This window comes from Morone saxatilis, unplaced genomic scaffold, assembly GCF_004916995.1.
Source record: "Morone saxatilis isolate NCDOM2014 unplaced genomic scaffold, NCSU_SB_2.0 Contig6, whole genome shotgun sequence".
Lineage (NCBI taxonomy): Eukaryota > Metazoa > Chordata > Actinopteri > Moronidae > Morone > Morone saxatilis.
In genome coordinates, this window is record NW_023340206.1 from 7203161 (window position 1) to 7218172 (window position 15012).

Genomic DNA, 15012 nt, shown 5'->3' on the forward strand with positions numbered 1-15012 from the left:
AGTGCAACACTGAAATCCGTATTTCTCTCGGAAAATGAGGGAATGGTGCACGACCATTAAAAAATATGACTGGGTTTCTAAAGATACAAAGCTTAATGCAAATGGGTGAAGTGTCCCTTTAAAGGAATATGTCAATGTCAATGTGAGAAATACATGATTTTTCGCCAAGACAAGATTGATGCCACTTGTCACACTTGACATTGTTGATGTCACACTATTCTTAAAAGTCTAAATTGTCTTTGATTTAATGCCCAATTAGAAGTTTTATTTTCAAAACGGCGTGTGGATCGAATATACATACGTCAACAATGAGGAAGTCGAGCCAGCACCAGGCGTTGGTGAAGTACTTGACAAAGCCGTATGCCACCCACTTTAACAGCATTTCAAGGATGAAGATATAAGTGAAGACCTTGTCGGCATACTCCAGCATTGTTTTGATGGTCCTCCGCTGCTCAATGTAAATGTCCTCAAACGCCTGCACAGAACCAAATAAATAATAAAGACTGCTGGTGGAAAAATGAGCACTAGCCATGACCTAAGGCTGATAAATCCTTCAGGACAACTGGGAAGAGGACAGCACACATATTCACACAAACAGCACAGACCAAATGTTCATTGTGTAATTCTAAATGCATAAATTAATATTTATTAACTCCAATTTGTTTAAACTATATGACACCGTGGGTAGGAAATGTTCCAACATCTTTTAACCGGTGCTTCATTATCCCAATTCACCAACCTTACAGGGTGTTAAGATCAGCAGTGATGTGAGAGAGCACTGCCAGATCCAGATATGGAACATGTGGTACCATTGCTAGAAATAGTCTCCTGGGTTGTTTTGAATCACAGGGAACTGGCACCACACCCAGAGTCTGGGGTAATTTAGAGTCCTCAGTTCACCTAACCTGCTTGCCTTTGGACTGTATAATGAAACCACAGCACCTGAAGGCAAACTAGGTGATCACAGTGAGAAAATACAAACTCACTGCACAGACAGGACCAGGACTGAGATCCAAACCCGGGAGATTCTTGCACTTACCCAACATGCTGTTAATAATAATAATAATAATAACTTATTATTGGTTTTGGGTCACAGAAACACCCACTTACCAGCGCTCCACTGCTGAGCAGGATCATGAATATGATGAAGGATTCAAACCAGTTGTGCTCCACTATGATAAAGCAGGTTTTCCTGAGTGTCCACCAGCTCTTAAACTTTGCTCCCTCCTCATTGATCTGGCAGCACTGGAACCTGCTCACACAGCCTGCATGCGTGGGGGAAATGTAGGGAGAGAGGCATACGAAATGACCACATGAATGAATATGTGGTTTATGTTGACTAAAGGCGATTATGCGATTAAACCAAAACCTTCTATGCTTAATTATTAAGTTTGAACCTCCAAACCTCCAAATAATAATCAAAATTAGATACTAACAAAATGTAAATACTACACAACCCATCTCTGATCATTATATTTTATTTCTGTAATCCACACACGGAAAACTGAAGAGGTATTTGCAGACTAAATGTCAGGTTACATTACAAACACAGACAATCCCATAGACTCCTTTTCTTTCTGTCCGGCTGCGCATTTGTATTCTCTGTCACTCAAAGGTAAGTATAACACACCGGTGCTAAGCACAAGCAGTTAATGCGATTTATTTTATGTCTTGAAATGTGCTGTGGGAGCATTTCATCTCCCACCTTTCTCCGTTTGTCCCACTTTCCCACTACCCATCATCCTCCCTGCCTATCACCCTCACATCCATCTCACCCTCTGTGAAGCAGGCCTCTGGGTCCAGTGACTCCTCCGGCTCCAGCTCCACTGAATCCACCCCATCTCCTGGGGGGCGAATATCGACTGTGCTCCCCTCCGATGAACTCAAATGCTGCGGCTCTGCATCGAGCTTCTGCATGGACGAGGAAGAAAATGAGAGTACAAAGTTACACGGCAGTGCCTGGAATGACAAAGGTTCAGTGGTTATAGGAGCCAACCTTCTGAGCTGGTTATCATTGTGATTCTCCATTCACATGTACTCCAGTGCCACAACTGTATACCTTAGTGTGGAGACTAGGCACTGTAATAGCTCACAGAGTTGGGCTCTTTAAAGTCATCGTCATTGTATTGTCATCATCACATGCAGCATCGATCAAATGTACCTACAGGCTTTGATATTAGTTTTATCGGATGGCTTAAATCAGATTATGTGGCAACACATGTCATGGGTAGGTTGGCGTTACGGAACTGCACTGTGGGTACGTTTGATGTGACCTCAGTTCGAGGAAGAGTGCATGCAGTATTCCAGTGCATTATCAATCCAAGCCTGAAATAGTACCAAGCAGAACGTGTGCTGATGTATTTTCATGTCAACTGAAAAATGACCCCCAAATCAGTGTCTATAATTTATCCCATTTCCAAAACTGCTTCTATTAATAGTAATTCCCGCACCCTTAAAGCTAGAATCCACCCACAGAAGGGCTGCTGAACATTTTCCTCAGTGACATGAAAACACGTTATTTCCATTCCTTGAAAGCAGTGTACAAGCTTCTTCTGTTTGTGTTGAAGTAGACGGATAACCACATTAGCTTACCAGCAAAAACCAGTACTGTGCACTGTTTATAAGACAGCATGTGGATGGCTGTTTTTTTCCCATTTGTAAAAACATGTTGAATTAGCACCCATGCATACCCAGAAAACATACAGGGCTAAATGTGGTACTCAACGATTTTTGTCCTTCTTCTCAGCAATATGCAAAACACATGTAAGGACAAGTGTTGCTGCTGTTGTAAAGTTCATTTCACTCTGTCCTCCTTGCTAACTCTGAATTTTGATCCCTGGCAACACTCCTCTGAAACCCTAAAATGCAGTGATCTTTGTATATTAAGGCATCATCTGCATAAAGTGAGACTTTTTGGTGTCGTAAGGCTTCCTGTCTGTTTTTCTTTGGGCAAACATGGTGTTATGTGGCCTCATGTCTGATCTGTCTAGCGTGTGAAGTACAGGAACATGTCATCCTAGACAGTGCAGCAGCTCTGATTGCCGTGGGACCCAGCTAATACGGCATGGGAATGATGGAAGCATGCTGCTCACAAGTGCATCGTTTTCTGGAGGGATGTTTCCCTCCGGTTTCTCCTTCTCTCCTTCAGTAAGAGACCCATTTGACCTCTTCTGGACGTGGATTATATGAGGCTTTTACTCTTAACCTGACATGCTTTTATTTGGCAGATTTTCTTGGCAAGTTTTAGTATATTTGTACAAGTTGGGTGACGAGATTTTTTTGCAGTGGAACAAAATGGATAACACAGGCGTAGAAGCACATAGAAGAGGGGGAATAATGGACAATAATTGTGCACATGCACCCTATCTGGTAGAATTCAGTGTAATTTAAGGAGTTTCTTCAATTTTATATTTGAGGAGGAAAGAAAATGAAGAACTTACCCTCAAGAAAATGCATCATCATCAATAAGTCAGATTCAGTATAAACTACCATATATTATCTGTTTTGCCACCCTGCAAAAATCAGTATTGATTCATTTGTGTTTCAAAAATTATCTCCTTGGAAAGAATTCTGTAAAGAATCTTTCATCATTCTACTATTATTTGACTATCACAGAAAACAAGTACATACAAGTATTCCATGTGTGTATGCATGGGCTATGAACCAGACAAATGAATTTTGTCAAACTAAAGCAAAATTCATTCCTCTATTCCATCTATCTAATTTTTCCTCATTCTCGTCCACCTCCTCTCTTCCTTCATTCTCAAGCTCAGAGTGTTGGATGCCAACCAAGTCCAAAAACCAAGTCAAAACCAAGCAATGAAATCAAAAGCAAAGATTATGTTAGATGAGTTTGTCTATTAATGGAAAAAGGTGGTGTTGGTCATTCCTAATGGGTTTGTAACTGCAATTCAGCCTGATGCTTGGAGATAAATTATGAAGGGGGGGATGGGGACGGGGGGAGGGAAAACTCAAAGATTACAGCATTGAGTGTGCTGCTGTTTGGGGAAAGGGAGGTATAAAGCAAAGAGGGTGGGGTGAGGAGGGTGGGGGACGGAGGGCAGACCAGGCAAAGAACGAAAATGGGCAATCCATTGAAGGTATGAGAAAAAATATGTTGTTTGTCTGTAAATGGCATAGGCAGTCCTCATGGTTAGTGCTATGGTACAATAAAGTGGTCTTACAATTCTCCTCTCACTGAAAACCTTGAGAGCGTCTGTGACACAGCTGCAATAACAAATGGGGGGTTAAACAAAGTAAGTCAAACACACCAAAAGCCAATATACAACCTCAAGTCTGCTTTCATTGTTCAGCTGTAAAGCACAGTGCCATGTTAGCCACAGGGAACAACAATTTACATTTCCCTGAAAGCATATTCCTTATTAGATGCAGTGTAAATGAGTGGGATGCTGTTTTTATACTGGCAATGACACTGACACTTATCTCACACAACAGACATACAAACAGCACACGCCAAATGTTCATTGTGTAATTTTTAATGCATAAATTAATATTTACTAAGTCTAATTTGATCAACCTATATGACAGAGTGGATAAAAATGCCAAATATCTTTTAACCAGCGCTTAATTGTCACTATTCACCAACCCCTGGCTACAGGGTGTTAAGATCAGCAGTGATGTGAGAGAGCACTGCCAGATCCAGATATGGAGCATGTGGTACCATTGCTAGAAATAGTCTCCTGGGTTGTTTTGAATCACAGGGAATTGGCACCACACCCAGAGTGGCAGGTTGACATCACCAGGGAGCACAATCCCAATGCTCTGTCAGCCTGGCAACCCTGGTATTTGCTCTGTTAGAATAGGCAATACATTACAAAAATGTAAGTCTTCCATGCAAGTATTTGGTTGTGTTTAAATTGGAGAATATTTAAAAAATGTTATGACGTACATCGATAATCTATTTTGGTCATTAGCATATGGAGCAGGCTAAGACCACCTCTTTACAAAAAACACTGCTGTATTATTAATTTGCTTCCTCTGAAACATGGAACAATGAATTAAGCAGTCTATTTAGCAGGTGTGTATAACAGTGAACTGCATTTGCTGGGAAGTCAACCATGTTAACACTGTACACAAACACACTGACACGTACACTAATGAGTAAAAGTGAACCTGCCACATAAGTCAAAGGCAAATTTGAGTCATTATTTGTCATGGCTCTTTCTTCTGCTGCCAAGAGCTTTAGGACTGAGTCTAACTCCAGAAGATTCCCTCAGTAGCACAGCATGATGAATGTACAAATGAGTCAGCAGGTATGTTATTTTCAAACTGCTTGACTGTTGGGAAATTTTCTGAAAAGGCCATCTCTATGCAAATCTTGACATATTCATACATCGACTGACTGCGTTGGGTGTTAACACATACAAAGGAGCTAATCTAATACAAAAGCTGTGTGACTCAAAAGATTTCCTACAAACTGACAGTGACGTCAGTCATCTTATCAAAGTCTTGCATCTTACCTCTTTGCTGCCCTCCACATCCGACGAGTCGCTGCTGAAATCTTCTGTGTTTAGGTTCTCAAAGTCCGACTCGCCCACAGCGATGGGCACTGTGACTGTCAGGCTGGGGTTATGAATAAATGACATGTAGTCGCATTCCTCCATTGGGTACTTCCCTGTAGTGTCCCCACCAACCACGACCCCAACCACCAGCCCTCCTCCTGGCCGTCCATTGCCCTCTGTCATGTACACCCCACTGGGATCTTTGGTGAGCTCCACTGAAGTGTGGTTGGAGATGCAGTTGCCCTTGCCATTGCTGTGCAGTTCATCAAGGGGTTTGCTTTCCTCAGCCAGACCAGAGCCCTTACCGGCCCCACCAAAGCAGAAGCTCTGCAGGAAATGCCGCACTGCGTTTTTGAGAAATGCAATGCCCCGCTGGATTCGGCCCACTGCAATCTGCAGGTTGTTCATTTCACTGTCGTCGTCAGTTGCTGCCAGGTTGTCAGCGCTGAAGGAGCTCAGGAGGAGAGCCAGGAACAGGTTTAGAACCTGGGAAGAAGTGGACATTAGGTAGGGAAAGTGACTCCACTTGACCTTATTACTATCATAGCATAATATTAACAATGCTATCCAGATTAAAGAAAGTAAAGAAAGAGAAAGAACCCCATACCACCAGGTTTCCAATGACCATGACCATCATGAAGACAATCAGGCACATGCTCTGTCCAGCCACTTCCATGCAGTCCCACATGGTCTCAATCCATTCTCCACACAGCACCCGGAACACGATGAGGAAGGAGTGGAAGAAATCGTGCATGTGCCAGCGAGGCAGCTGACAGTCATCAGAGATCTTACACACACACTCCTTGTAGCTCTTGCCAAACAGCTGCATGCCCACCACGGCGAAGATGAAGACGATGATGGCCAGCACCAGAGTCAAGTTCCCCAGAGCACCCACTGAGTTACCGATGATCTTGATCAGCATGTTCAAAGTGGGCCATGACTTGGCCAGTTTGAAGACTCTCAGCTGTTTTAGAAAACATTAAAAGGAGTGTGATTTTTTTTTTTTTCTAAATGATTTAATAGATTAATTAATATTCAACATATATTACATGTTTTTAAACATGGAACAGGATAGGGGAAATCATTTCAGACCTGCTTTAAGGTTATAAAACAATCCAAGCTCATCACCTGCTAGTTCTACATTTTTAAGAGACAGTTACGAGAGTGGAATCGAGCTTACCTAACTCTCAGCAAAAAAGCAAATACACACATTTTCTCAAAATGTCAAACTATTGTTTCAAAAGCAGACCAGATTTTTGATATACTGTATTATTGTTTGTTCAATTTCAATGTGTAAAAGCCTCACTGTAGCCTCATAGAACCTAGAAGTACACAACAGTCATAGAAAGCTTATCAGGTGAACACAAAAAACACATCGTGCCCCAAAGGCCACACCAACTCTCAGTGGGGCCTTTCATGTACTGTACAAAAGCTCTCATTACATCATTACCTCATTAATAACATGAATGTTATTGAGAGAGCCACTGGAGTCTGACTCTAGGAGTCCAGGTATATCTTAACTTTTCTCGTCTGAGTTTAGATATTACTCAGCTTTTACTCAGCCAGTGCTCTTACCAATCTGAAGGACCTGAGCACAGACAGGCCTTCTACGTTGGCCAAGCCGAGCTCCATCAGACTCAGACTAACGATGATGCCGTCGAAGATGTTCCAACCCTCCTGGAAGTAGTAGTAGGGATCCAGGGCAATGATCTTAAAGCACATCTCTGCTGTGAAGATGCCGGTGAACACCTGATAACAAAAGGGGGCAAAATTCTAGTTTTACACCAAAATCTACATCGCAAGAGATATTTTACATTTATGTTCCTTCTGGTTTTGTACAGAGTTTGTAAGCACGTCACACAATACTTGCCAGGTTTCCAACTGAGAGGACGTTATCGAATTCTTTAGTCATGGGGTAATGCTCCATGGCCATGAAAAGGGTGTTGAGAACAATGCAAATTGTGATGGCCAGATCCACAAACGGGTCCATGACAACCATGCTGACTATCTCCTTGATTTTCAGCCACGCAGGGCAACAATCCCAGATCAGACAGGTGTTGGCGAATCTATACCAGCAGGGGGGGCATTTCTGTCTCGACTCTTCAAGCTCTGGAAAAGCAGATAAATTCATGTCAATAAAATGATTCCTTTATACTCAATATTCTGTCTTCCTAGTTTTCTCCGGAAGACGTGAAGTTGAAGACAGGAAGACAATAATACACAAAGGCCGACAATATGGCCTGACCTTTACCTTCCATGGTGTTGGTGAGGATACTGGCCACGCTCATAGCCCTCTGCCTGCCCCCTGGTTCATCTAAATAATCCATGGATGGCTGGCGAAAACCTGACCGCCGTTTCTTAAGCTCAGTATCTGTAGTTGTTCCCTGGAAGAAATACATTTAAAAAACAGATTCATGCCAAGATATCTGAGCAATATAAAGCACAAAGGGAGGTATGTATAGAGCATGTAAGTGAAAACATCTGTGAGTGTGCAGGGCCTCACACAGGATGAGTCTGGTTATATTCTAGATTTTACTTATTGTCAATAAATCCCATGAAAAGGACAATGAATGTAACATACTGCCAAATATTGTGTGTGTGAGACATTTCAGTATAAAACAAAAATGTCTGACTTATATATATATAATTCATTATCAACAACATAAGAACAAAGGGAACTATGGGATATAAATGTGAAGCCGTTAAGTCACCTCAGGCAGCAGGAGACCTATAGGGGAGGTTGTTACAGAAGTTCCACCGACCAGAGACACCACACCATTGCAGTCTACGGCGCAGTGCATCTTGCCGTTTGCGGGCAGTATGACCCGCGGTGCCCCAAGGCTGGTCTGGCTGACGGCGCTGCAGCGGCGCTCGAGGCGGCGCGGCAAAAACAGGGAGCCCCGACGGCTGTCGCTCTCCTCGAAGGTGCTGTGCTCGTCGTCGGCGAAGTCGTTCTCGGAGCCCATGTCGCGCGCCCGGCCGCGGAAGCTGAACAGGCTGGCACGGCTGTTCCTCCGAGGTGAGAAGAGGGATCCGCGGATACTGAGGAGAGACTGATAGAGAGAGAGTGAAAGAGAGAGAGAGAGAGAAAGAGGCAGAGAGAATATGGGGTCAGAAGGTGACTCCAAAAGAAGAGACTTCAAAATGCCACCTTTGGTGTTGTATGGTCCTGTGAAATGAGGGAAGGGGGCAGGTATGTAGTTAGATGGGCCAGGTAGGAATGAGACAGAAACAGAGGGAAGAATTTGGTGATGGGAACCAGGAAAAAGAATAACAAATATGCCACAAAAAAGAGAAGAATTATAGAGAAGAAGAAATATTCACTGATTGGTGAATGTTACTTGATTGTGTTGCTTTTTTTTAATGAAATTGTTTTGGGAATTAAGCTTATATGCTTTCTTGAGAGTATGATGGGAAGATTGATACCGCTCTCATCTGTGTATGCTAAATATGAAGCTAAAGCCGGCATTGGGTTAGTTTACCTTAGCATAAAGACTGGAAGTAAGGGGAAACACTTTAGTCTGAAGACAACAAAATCAGCCTGCCAACACTTCTAAAGCTAATTAATTAACACATTATACCATGTTTGTTTAATCTGTAAAAAAAAAAATGTAAAACTGAAAATGAACTAACTCGCAGGTATATTTCCTAAAATGTTGAACTATTTCTTTACAAAACTTTAAATGAATACACACTGTAATAGGTGAGAATATAGTTCAATCCCTGGTTTTACATATTTAATTTTAGTAGCTTTAATTATATCTCTGGCATGATGTGACAAGACCAATTTCAGTCTAATTTGAGCTCCCAGAATGCTCCACTTATCAGGTAATCACTGACAAATCTAATTTGTCACCTGGTTGGGCGAGGAGCATCTCTTCTCATAAGACAGTCTGTTGGCATCAATGGAGAAGCGGAAGCTGGATCTCTTGATGCTGTCCTCGGACTCAGACTTGTGGAACTTGTCTCTGGCCCCCCTCTCTTCCTCCTCCTCCCTCTGCTTCCTCTTCTTCCGCCTGTTGCGTCGCTCCTTGGCACTTTTCGAGCTGAGCTTAGACGTCCCTGAGGAAGACTCGGAGGTGGGGCCCCCTCTTCCGCTGTACTCTCCGCTCTCCGTGGCTGCTGCCGCGGCAACCTGCCAGCCAATCGGAGCACAAACACAGTTGTCATGGCGACCCCGTGCCTGTCTCAAAGGCTCTCGCGGACTGGAGTGGAGGAGAAAGCCTGGCAGCTGAGAGCAGCAGCAGCAGCACCATGAAGAGCCAAATAAGCCTCTGACACCTTCTAAAAATGGACGCCTGAATGTTTTCATGCAACATTTCCCAAGCAAAGCAATGTACATACATACATATATTATTTCTTTACACAGAAATGTATGATGCCCATGAAATGCTTTTGGGCAGCTAGGTTGGGGGATACAATCTTTGGAAGAAAAACATTGCCAAACATATGAATATAAGATTTTACATTATTATTATTATTATTATTATTATTATTATATATGTAATATTTAAGCAATCAAATAACACAGCATGCCACTTAATTTAGATTTCTCTGATTGAGAGAAATGCCTCTGTGTCCTACAAAACCTACAACACCATAGTAGGAGGATTTAAGACTCTGTCATGGCAACTACAGCACAACCAACAACAATGTGAGTGTGCACAAGCCTGATAAGACAGTGTCAGGCCTGGCTGAGTAGCATGGAAACATAAAGCAAGGCAGCAACAAGCTATCTGACCTTCCACTAATGAGTTAAAGATGAGATAACATCATGTGAAATTCAGAAAGTAAAGGGGGAAATGTAGCTTTCGAATTGCCTTACTCCACTATACACATACTGCATGTCAGTGGTTCCTTTTTTTGGGTCACGTTCCCCACACCATCATCATCAGATGAGCTCAAGTTCCCATTTATCAATCAAAGCAATTTAATAAACATGTATCCATTAGTTTAAGCTAACTATTTTCACATATCTGCTTGCTTATCAATTAGTTTTCACTTTCAATGGCAACATGTGGCTTTCAGATGCTACAACTTACTCAGGTTGGTGGTCTATTGTTCCCGGTTATTGTAAAAATACATTTACCAAGATCAGCATCACAAACATTTGTAAACCTATTTGGATGTTTGTTTTCCTCCTTAACATACATATATGGATACTCCCCCTCCCCCCTAACAACTGCACAAGAAGTACTGATGGTTGGAAATCACTGCTGTATCACCAGTATGTGACAGTCAATGCATTCTAGGACTAATTTTACATCTCCCCTCCTTTGCTACTACATTGGTATCTGTATTATTTCCTACTTGAAATGTACTAATGCAGTGCTGATGTGAGCATGAATATGAACTTCAACCGTGTGTCAGATTTGTAACACAGGACAGAAATAGACTGTCTGGCTTTGTCGTCACAAGCTTCAAAATAACTGGTTTGCTGCCCAGAATCACAAGGTGTGTTTCTCCCTTGATAACGAGCCTCTTATACAGACGACACACAGATTATTGAACAGAGCTACAATCGGTATATTTCCATTAATGTTGTATTTGCACTCCTTGTCAATCTGCTAATTTTTCCTTTCTCTAGGTCGACCAAGGACTCCTGTTCCCCGAGGGAGCGGCAGAGGGGTGTCAGTCATCCAGCACAGTGAATTCCTCGGTTGCCCGTGGCAACGCTGCTTTTGGCAGCTGGCTCAAGACTTTAAGCTCGAGAATCAACAAAGTCTCCCCAGTTACACACAAAGAGATTCTCCCAGCCACTCGTTCATATGATAAATTACTCAGACTATTCCATGTGCTCAATAAAAAACTTCCCTGTTGCTTTAACAGTTTAAAATATCACTTTCTGAATGGACACATTTCATCAGATACAAAATGGTAGCCTGTATCTCAATTCTAACTTGAATTTGAACAGATAAAGATGAATGTCCTGCCTGTGCCTCCTCCTGCTGTCTCTTCAGCTGCTCCAGCATGGCCTGGAACTCCTCCTCCTTCTGCTGAGCCTCCTCAATGGTCGCCTGGTTCTGCTCGTCATAAGCCATGGCCACCACGGCCAAGATCAGGTTGACCAGGTAGAAGGAGCCCAGGAAGATGACCAGCACGAAAAAGATCATGTAGGGTTTTCCTGCGGCACGCAAAGTCTGATGGATTCAAGACAGACCCGAAGAGGATGAGAGGTTGTTGTTAGGAGTAGATTAGTACAATAAAAGAAGTAGAATTTTGTCCTTTTATTTTGTTCTAGTTGACGTAACACAGTATTAGTTGTGGTCATCTCATTGTTTGGTGACTTTGCAAATGTCAATCTGCTGCATTGTACTGCTGCAGCACAAAAACAAAAGACAAAAGAGAAAAACCCCTTACATAACAGGCCTAGTCTATAATTACCGAATGACACACCCTTTTCAACAAACACTTACTGAACTAACTGGATATGTTTCTCAGATATTTACTGATTGAAGGTCAGGCTTTTATTATGAAATCAACTGCTTTCATTTGATGTTTTTGTTGTTTTGCATTTTCACACTGCAATACAACAGTAATTTTTTAAGATACAACAACGTTAGTAACAATCTACAAAGTTCACTGTCAGCGACCTTTACAGATGAATGGTAAATATACCCAAATGACAAGGCAAATCCTGTACTATATAATGATCATAAATGAATCACAGTTATTCTGCAGAGTTCTACCAACCTGCTGGTAGAGGTTTTCCCAGTAGTCCTGCGTCATGAGTCTGAACAGGGAGAGGAACGCCCAGCTGAAGGTGTCGAAGCTGGTGTAGCCATAGTCTGGATTACGACCAGCTTTGATACATGAAAAGCCCTCTGGACAGCTCCTGGTGATGGTTTTAAAGTAAAACCAAAAGCTTGAAACTTTAATAAAAGTCTTAAATATCAACTTAAATCAAAAAGCTACAACATGCACATAAAGGAACAAGTTTCAACATTTGCCATAAAGACATTAAATGAAATGCACCCATAGTTAACCAGCAGTTTAGGTTCCTGCGATGCCTCAGCGCTGTGGTGAGTGTCGACACTAATTGTGTATGCTCAGCTTTGTGGTGCATCTAATTGGCCATATAAATAAAACATGTCAAGCCTTACCCAGCGCCACTGCCATTCCCACAGAGCAGAGCATCCCTACGGCCAGGGAGGTAATAGTAATTACCTAGAGGAGAGGGGAGACAGAGGGACGGTCAGTCGGAGCCACATCACGGGGCTGAAGCCGCGGATATGAAGAAACAGATAAGACCATATGCACGCTGTGGGGTTCTCTTCAGTTTTTGTGTGTGGTGTAATATAGCACAGTGGCTGGGAGACAGAGAGAAAGGTGGTGATTTGTTGTTTTGTTTTCACACCCAACCACATTAGTCATCCGTTTGGCGAAGCAGTCACAGCCACTCTGTCCTCAGGAACCACTTGACTGTCGCGAAATCACAATCACATCAGATTTTTTTTAAGGGGAAAACATAGTCATAGATTAAGATGCCGGACTTCATAACATCTATGCAATTTTAATAATATCGGTCTTCTTTTCCCACTCCTCCTCTTGCTCCGGCATCAGCTTGTCATGTAGCTGGTGCACATCTCCTCGATATCCTGCTCGCGATCAGTGACTCACCCTCCTCTAGCACTTTAGGCTGCTCATGCCACACAGATGGGCTATGGGAGAATGATGAAGGGTAGTGAGGGGGTGAAAGTAGAGGGTTTTATTGTTGTGGCGATTATCTGCCACATTTGCCGCATTCTCCCACCAGCCCTTGTTAGAGAGCGCAGCCGGCGCTCCCAGCCATTGCTGTCACTCCTTATCACGGCAGCAGGCCAACGTGTCTGACCTCCCCCACACCACCACCACCACCACCACCACCCTGACCCATCTCTGCATATGAAGTAGCCATCATCTGACTCAGGCCGTCTGGGTCGGATGCTAACTTGACCCTGGTTAACCTCAATGTGCGCCTGGCAGACATGTAACAGCACTTTCACACGCCTCACTCGGCTTACTCTCATCGCTGATGTACTCCGTCCAGTTGAACGAGTTCTCCGTGGTGTTGATGTACAACGTGTCGGGGTCGGTGATGTTGGTGCCGTTGGTGCCGTTGATGTGGATTGGCACGCGCACGCACTTTTGCCTCAGGTTGCCCATGAAGAGCTGCAAGCCGATGAGGGCGAAGACGCTGAGGCAGAACACGGTGAGGATCATGACGTCCGACAGCTTTTTTACCGACTGGATCAGTGCGCCAACGATGGTCTTCAAGCCTAAACAAGAGAGAGGGCAAGTGGGGGGCGGGAGGGGGACATTGCAGAATGATTACTGCCTGCTAATTACAGCCACAAGCTTGTATAGAGAAGAAGCTGCTAATAAGAGCTTACAGTAGCAAGCAGCCAGGGGGATCTGCAGTGGAGGTTCCTGTATGAACTGTGTGCTGTCATACAGGAACCAGGCTGACACAGATCACTGCTAATCATAGATAAACCACTAGAGAAAGTTATGTTTCTCATGTGCAATTGTAATGGTCTCTGGGAAAATGATCAGCCATAAATGATGTCTTTGTGTGTGTTGTTGTTGTTGTTTCGATATCTTTACAGGACCTGTGATGTTGTCTTCTGTTTGAATGCCACTGAAACAGTTAAACTGAGCTCTTTTTTTAGTGCAGTCGCAAAGACCCGCGCACATTACCGGGTAATGAGCACAAGGTCAATGAGGATGTATCAAAGCGCCATGCTGTTTTTATCCATATAGGCACAGTAGTATGCGCAAGAGGGTCGAGTGAAGTGGTATATAAATTAGAAGGTGATTGTGGGTATTAATTGTTATCCTCTCAGCCAGTCACATTACTGGTCTCATACCTTTCTCATGCAGCTGGTTGTGGAGCATGAGGAAAATGTTAAAGCCAGCTTCTTTTAGCCAGAAAATAATAATAATAAGAATATTTTTATTCCTATTTTCTGTGCGTAATGTTGTATATTACTCTTGTAACTGTTTTGAAACTGTTGCACATTTTAATGCACAACCTAATAAATTAAATTAATACAGTAGAGTGAGATTTTGGGAAATACACTCATTTTCTTTCTTGCTGAGAATGAGATGAGAAGATAGAGACCACACTATATGTCTGCACAGGCCAGTAAGTGTTAAATTTAGCTTAGTATTAAGGTTGGCAGCGGGTAAAACGTACAAAAACAAAATGTAAAAATGGCAATTGTGGTTTTTTGGAGAGAAATTCACTGTTCCTGGCCAAGGAAAATACAGCTAAACTACCACTTGTCATCTTTATGTTGTAGATTTTGATCTGATTAAACAAATGAGATACAATGTGTCAATTAGTGACCTTTAGAGGTGCTGAAAGGTGTATTTTTAACTTCGGACAGAGCCAGGCTAGCTGTTTCCATCTGCTACCACTCTCTATGCTCAGCTAAGCTAATTGCCTGCTGGCTCTATAGCTTTATATTTAGCATGCAGACATGAGAGCGGTATCAATCTTCTCATC

The 15012-nt window shown here is 42.8% G+C and overlaps 1 protein-coding gene across 1 annotated transcript in view; it reads right to left on the reverse strand.

Annotated features, from left to right (window-relative positions):
- Positions 1 to 15012, reverse strand: part of scn1lab (sodium channel, voltage-gated, type I like, alpha b) — a 31982-nt gene that overhangs the window by 7153 nt on the left and 9817 nt on the right. The window contains exons 7-20 of the mRNA XM_035677883.1: positions 13526 to 13780; positions 12626 to 12689; positions 12216 to 12357; positions 11435 to 11662; positions 9379 to 9657; positions 8234 to 8575; positions 7774 to 7906; positions 7393 to 7631; positions 7098 to 7271; positions 6130 to 6486; positions 5481 to 6008; positions 1776 to 1911; positions 1111 to 1265; positions 302 to 475 (exon numbers count right to left, since the gene is read on the reverse strand). Coding sequence (XP_035533776.1) covers positions 302 to 475; positions 1111 to 1265; positions 1776 to 1911; positions 5481 to 6008; positions 6130 to 6486; positions 7098 to 7271; positions 7393 to 7631; positions 7774 to 7906; positions 8234 to 8575; positions 9379 to 9657; positions 11435 to 11662; positions 12216 to 12357; positions 12626 to 12689; positions 13526 to 13780 — 3206 coding nt within the window. The remainder of the gene's footprint in view (positions 1 to 301; positions 476 to 1110; positions 1266 to 1775; positions 1912 to 5480; positions 6009 to 6129; positions 6487 to 7097; positions 7272 to 7392; positions 7632 to 7773; positions 7907 to 8233; positions 8576 to 9378; positions 9658 to 11434; positions 11663 to 12215; positions 12358 to 12625; positions 12690 to 13525; positions 13781 to 15012) is intronic.